Source organism: Aricia agestis, chromosome 3 (assembly GCF_905147365.1).
Source record: "Aricia agestis chromosome 3, ilAriAges1.1, whole genome shotgun sequence".
NCBI lineage: Eukaryota > Metazoa > Arthropoda > Insecta > Lepidoptera > Lycaenidae > Aricia > Aricia agestis.
The window spans coordinates 22137610-22144684 of NC_056408.1; the positions used below are offsets into that span (position 1 = coordinate 22137610).

The following is a 7075-nucleotide window of genomic DNA, read 5'->3' on the forward strand; positions in this document are numbered from 1 at the left end:
TTGAAAAGGCACAAATTCAGATCAAGACCTTTCCGATGATACTAAATTTATTTATAAAAATGCATTTTATTATATGAATACGCTAGTTATGAAATATTTTTTATTCTCTTCTTAATTATATAGAAATATATCATTATTTACAATTAAGCGAGATGAGACGAGACAACTGATAACGAGACGAGACCGAGACTTGAACGAGACTTAATTTTTTGAGGATTGACGTGACCGAGACGAGATTTTTAATGTTACTCTCGCTTACTCTCGTCTCGTGTGAAGCCCTAATGCCAATTCACCGCTCAAGATGAGCCCTCACCAGAAGTTTAAGGCAAATCCAGTGCAACAGTCTTCTGTCAGTATTATGCATTATCGACAGTAAACAAGTTTGCCCGTCCCTAGCGAAGGCTGTGCGCAGGCGCAGTGTTTGTATACACCTCGAACGGGCCGCGTGCTATGTCGTGACTCGTGACATGGCGAACCAAACAGGTAATTACTCTTTCATTATCATTAACTACTATTTAATGATGCACTTCAAGATTTTTCCCAGTAATTTTCTCGATCGGAAATATTATTGTGTTTGTGTTATAAAGTGTAATAGTGTTTTGTTTTGATTTTAACATAACAATAAATTTAATTTAAAATGGAAATAATATAAGCAACATCTTATGTACTTACTTGTTTATTTAATTTTCGCGATGCGCGATGTTATTTTCAGATCATGTGATAATAATTTTATTACAGGACGGAAAGTTGCATGAGTAGTAAAAACTTTTTATTATATTTTATTTTGAGTCCTTTTTCACGAATCTTAATTAATTATTATTCTATAATATACGACATAATATTACTTATTTAGCTGCGTAAGTACCTACGTAGCGCTAATTACCTAAGCGCTTCGCATTCCTGGGAAAACCTTAAAAATATGTATGAATGTTTTCCCTGATATTTTCAATTTATTTTAGCTAAATTATTATGACGTGCGTTTTAAACATTATATTGTAATGTTTAAATATGTTTTATTATAATATACAATCAATGATAAGATACAAAGTGTAACAACCTCAGGTCAGTAACAAACAAACACGATAAACAAAACATTACCAATTGTACTAATCAGCTGATGCACGACTACCAAAATATTAATGTTTAAGTATACGAATTTGTGTCTTACATCTTGGAATTACATTTCAAATTGGCATACACATTTATAAATTAAAGGTCGCAGAAAAATTAACTTTGAGACGACCTTTTTTTAGAGTTTCGTACCCAAAGGGCAAAAACCTTATTACTGAACCTTTCTTGTCTGTCTGTTCGTCAGTAGATCCATATCGAGGCTGTATTTTTTTAACCATGATGACGTGTTCTGTTGGAGTTAAATTAAAAAATAATAACTACTTGAAGTATATTTTGCAGTTTGCTCGGTTACCCCGAGACTGGACCAAAATGACTATAGCAGGGTTTCTCAAACGGTTTCTAAAAACTATTAAATTTCCAGGTGACAGCGAACCCCTTACTTATATTAATATCTCCCCTTTAGGAAGGGGAATTCACCGCTTTGGGTGAGAGTTCGAAATACTCTACCTGTCTAGCTGCCCAAAAATCTATCAAAGACATCCTTTTGAAATCAGCTTGAAGAGTTTCAACAACGGATATACCTAATAAATAATAATGACTCCTGTTGCCACCATTACGTAAATCTTGTCGCGAACCCCCTACCGTCGAATGGCGAACCCCTAGGGTTCGCGTACCCCACTTTGAGAAACCCTGGACTATAGGGATTAGATTATTCTGTCTTAGCCCCAAGAGTCAAAACTCGTAAATTATATTAAACTAGACGATGCCCGCAAATCTGAGCCCGTACCACGAAACGGTTTTGAGGCTCAAACAATCGTATGAGAATGCCGCCTCCTACTCTAACAAACATGAAATGACGTTGTTAGAGCAGGACGCGGCATTCTCGTCCGATTGTTTGAGTCTCAAAACGGTTTCGTAGTAGGCTGTCTGTTGCGCCAAAATTCGTTTATTGCGCTGGAATCGTACATTGTTTCGGGATAAAAAGTATCCAATGTTCTTTTTCTGGGTCTCAAAGTATATCCATACCAAATTTCAGCAAAATCGGTTCAGCGGCTTGGGCGTGAAGAGGTAATAGACAGACAGACAGACACACTTTCGATTTATAATAGTAGAATGGATACTGACAGACTTTGCCGAGAAATCGTTTACATTAAATTAAAATATACGTGTGTAGAGAGTTTCGTTTAAAGTGTAAGTTAAGAAACATAAATTATAGTGAGTGTGGCAAAGCGCGCCACCCCGGCAAGTGCGCCATATACCTAGCTATAATAATCCCTTTATATACCAAAAACCTACCTAAAAACAGACAAAAAAAATACTAAAAAAGAAACAGAACCATTTGGTTGGAACCCTTTAAGCATAAATCCGACTCGCACCTGTCCGGTTTATTAATAAGCTTGTTATATAACTTTCTAGACAAAGAGAGGAGGAGCATATGCGGCCTCCAGGACATGCTCACCGACTTCGACGACTGGCTGTGCAGATATAGGCAGTATTGCGTCAGGTAGATAGAAAAAAAAGATATTTCGCCTCTTTACTTGAAGTACCTACACAAGTTAGATTTTTGGACTTACCACAATATAATTATTGAAGGTAAGTGTGGCAAAGTGCGTCATACAGCTATTTTTCCATACTGCTGATTGGCCCATCAGCCTAGCCTTGCCGGGTGGGCGCACTGAGTGTGGCAACTCACTATACGTAAGAGTCCGGATGCCATCGAAATTCTCATACAAACGTAATTTACCAAGATCAATTCCCATACGAGAATATTTACCATATTTGAGTTATTATTCAGCTTAAGATAGTAATTACCTAGGTTCCTGTACAAAGATTCACTGGAACATATTTACATACCAAAAAATATGAACGATTAGGTACAATTTAGTATGTAAATATTGTAATCGTTCATATTTGTGGTATGTAAATATTTTGCAGTGAATCTTTGTACAGGAACCTAGGCAATGACTATCTTAAGCTGAATAATAACTCAAATATGGTAAATATTCTCGTATGGGGAATGATGTTGGTTGCTTAAGGAGGCGATTTATTTGCAGCAAAGGTCAAAGCAGAGGTCGCTACTAGCACATACAGTAGATAATCTGACTAAAATCCGACATGTTGCACACGTCATATCAGAATTTTGACAGAAACGTTGTCGAACAAAACTTTAAGTTTACTACCAGTGCTGGTGCTGTCGACTATAGTGAAAACATTGCAGCGTCAGTAAATATATAATATATCCTATCGGCCAGCCAAATGTCTGGAGAGTAGAGACTAAAGAGTCACCTATAGAGACTTTTTTTTATGACATAAGGGGGCAAATGAGCAAACGGGTCACCTGATGGAAAGCAACTTCCGTCGCCCATGGACACTCGCAGCATCAGAAGAGCTGCAAATATAGCATATAGCATATGGGAATAGGGTAATAGGGGAGGGTAGGGATGGAAATGGGAGGTTATAGGGGAGGATAGGGAAGGGAATTGGGCCTCCGGTAAACTCACTCACTCGGCGAAACGCCGGTTTTCTGTGAGAACCTTTAAATAGATTAGAAAGAAATTAAGGATGGCTTAAGAAATATTATTGTACTAACGATTTAGAATAATCTAATGTCGAAGTGGCTGACCATTAAACTAGATGGCTGCAACATCTATATTGCATTATTAGTCTATAATGCATTATTCCACAATAAACGGAAGTAAAAGTGTTTTTGTGCAAAACAAGGTGATCCACTAGCGAAATAAGGTGTTGTAAATTAAAGGTCGTAACTCGTATAGGTTCTAGGTATGCCGTATGCATCAATTTTATATGCATGAATTTGCATGAATTTTATCATTAATGCCCGCTGCTCACGTCAGAAACGTTGTCAATTTCGGACAAAACTTTTGTTTACTGTGCTGCCTCTATACTACAGAAAACATTGTAATAATGTGTCCCATTACTTTTTTCAGGTCTTCTGAAGTATCAGCGAGCACAGACGACACGAGAACACAACCCAGGCTATACCTCAACAGCTTGTTAGTGAAAGGTTACATCCACGACAAGCTGCACCGAGACTCCCACACAAGCTGCACCAGCTCCAGACATCCCAGGAACGATTTAGGCTCAATTATATTATTTAATTATTTAGAAGATAAGTTTTATAATTATACGAGATCGAAGCTTTTGTTTTGGTTTATTATTTCCCTTTTGGGTTTCCGTTATCCGCAGCATGCGGAATTACGGGGTACACCCCGTAATGTGATATAATACTTTAGGCCTTAGGGTGTGTATATGTCGCAGTCATCTGGTTTAGTTTAAAAAGAATTCGTTGGGTTTAATCTGCAATTCAATTGACACAATTTAATAGAATTATCAAAGGACAGTTCGTCAAGACGTTGACTGTAACGTTTAATATATAGAGTAACCTGGATGGAGTTCACTGTGAAAGTAGCAGCTCTGTAAGACAAGCTTTTTTTACTTTAGTATGGGAAAATTCACGACGCACGACGGCTCAAACTCAAAACTCAAACTCAAACTCAAACTCAAAAATTTTTATTCAGAATAAATTTTTTCAAATATTCTCTGAACGTCGGGGCTACACAGATGCCTACCACCGGTTCGGGAACTAACCCGGCGAGAAGAACCGGCGTAAGAAACTCGCACGGGGCCATCTTTTTCTAAAAAGATGGAAAATTACAAAAAATATATTATTATAAAATAACAGTGTCATTATGACTAAATAAAATACAACGAATGTACAATTATTATACAATATATTATAATGAAACAGCTCTGCAGGGGGCGACCTTATTCCCATGGTGTACTATCATTCATGAAATCAGTAACTTTATAGTACGCTTTGGTACACAAACGTTCTTTAACAACTTTTTTAAATCTATTAATTGAGAGATTTTGAACGCTTTCTGGGATCTTATTATAAAGGCGTATACATTGACCTTTAAAAGAATTTTTGACTTTAGTAAGTCTAGTCACCGGAATTTCAAGCTTATGTTTATTACGAGTATTTCTCCCATGGGTATCACATTTTTTCGTGAATTGATATATATTCTTTTTAACATATAATACATTTGATAGGACATATTGAGAAGCAACAGTTAAGATTCCAGTTTCCTTAAATTTTTCTCTAAGTGAAGTATTACGGGCCAACTTGTAGATTGCCCGCACAGCTCGCTTCTGCAGCACAAAAATTGTATTTATATCTGCAGCATTGCCCCACAGCAAAATGCCGTAGGACATAATACTATGAAAGTAACTAAAATACACTAGACGTGCTGTTGTTTCATCTGAAAATTGTCTAATCTTACTTACTGCATATGCTGCTGAACTGAGTCTGTCGGCCAACCCAGCAATATGAGGGCCCCACTGAAGCTTGGAGTCTAGTGTAATACCTAAAAATACAGCTGTATCCACTAGCTCCATAACATCACCATTTAAAAGCACATTGGTTTCCGTTTGCCTTACATTGGGCAATTTGAATTTAATACATTTTGTTTTTTTACTATTAAGTAAAAGATTATTAACACTAAACCAATGTACAATCTTTGAGAGAGCATTATTTACTTCGTCATAACACGCATTAAGCCGTTTGATATTGAATGTAAGAGATGTATCATCAGCAAATAATACTATCCCATGTTTATCTTTAATTAAGAATGGCAGGTCATTTATATAAATAAGAAACAGGAAGGGTCCTAATATAGACCCCTGTGGGACCCCCATTTCAATTTTTGCACCAGCAGATTTTTTACCATTTATCTCAACCCTCTGAGTTCTATTTGACAAGTACGATTTTAGGAGGGCGAGTGCTGTGCCTTTTATGCCATAGTGACAGAGTTTCCTGACCAATGTTTTGTGTTGCACGCAATCAAAGGCCTTTGAGAGATCGCAAAAAACTCCTAGAGCATCCTGCGACGTCTCGGGCTCGTCGGGACGTCTCGGGCTTTTGCCCATATACCTACTTAAATCACAAAAAAATGTCTTTAAGTATCCCTTTAAAGACTTTCATACATACACGCTCTAAAGCACTTTGTTTTGTTACACCCTATATATATATACAGTGTGTAACAAAAATAAGTGATAATACTTTAGGATGTGTACGTGTTCCTTGTAGAGAGTTCACAGTGAAAGTAGCAGCGCTGAAAGACGAATTTTTTTTTCATTTTTGTATGGCCCGAGCGTCACGAGTTTCCCCATAGAAAAGTGAGAGTCGGACTCGCGCACGAAGGGTTCCGTACCGTTATAGAGCGAAAGTAGGGAAAAAAACCGACCAAGTGCGTGTCGGGCCACGCGCAATATAAAGTTCCGTAGTACCGCTTACTTACTTACTTACTACGATGGCTCAGCGAACCAAAGTGGATCTTGGCCTCCGACACGAGTTTGCGCCACTTGTCGCGGTCTTGCGCCACTTGTCGCGGTCTTGCGCAGTTTCTTGCCACTCTGTGACTTGAAGATCGCGCAGGTCCGACTCCACGACATCTAGCCACCGGTACCGTGGACGGCCGACAGGTCGTCGCCCGATCGGACGCCCAAGAAACGCCATTTTTGTGGCACGATCCTCCCCCATTCTTGCAACATGACTGAGCCATCGGAGTCGCTGGGCTTTTGATATGCCAATAATATTGGGCTCAGCCATGAGGTCTTCAACTTCGGCGTTGGTTCGGATTCTGGTTCCTCCGTCTTCTGTCTTTACCGGGCCCAAGATCTTGCGGAGGATTTTTCTTTCGGCTACCAGTAATTTATTATCTTCATCGAGTGTCAGTGTCCAGGGTCTCGCATCCGTACATAAGTATTGGCCTTATTACAGACTTGTAAATGGCGATCTTACTTTTTCTACTTAGGAGATTGGACACTAACACTCCATGAAGTGCCGCGCTGCATTGTAAGGTGTTTTGGATGCGGGTGTTTATTTCCTCCTGTCTCGTATTGGTGTCGGTAATGGTGCAGCCTAAGTATTTAAATTTATCCGTCCCTTTATAAGAAATCCCTCTCACATTCAGGTCTTCTC

General features: G+C 38.5%; 1 protein-coding gene across 1 annotated transcript; it reads left to right on the top strand.

Moving 5' to 3' along the window:
• The first annotated feature begins 342 nt into the window (after positions 1-342).
• Positions 343-4332, top strand: LOC121725493. Its single transcript, XM_042112496.1, has 4 exons — positions 343-483; positions 2488-2575; positions 4020-4241; positions 4326-4332. Exons 1-4 carry the CDS (start codon positions 468-470, stop codon positions 4330-4332), a joined length of 333 nt encoding a protein of 110 aa, XP_041968430.1. The 5' UTR covers positions 343-467.
• The last annotated feature ends 2743 nt before the right edge of the window (positions 4333-7075 follow it).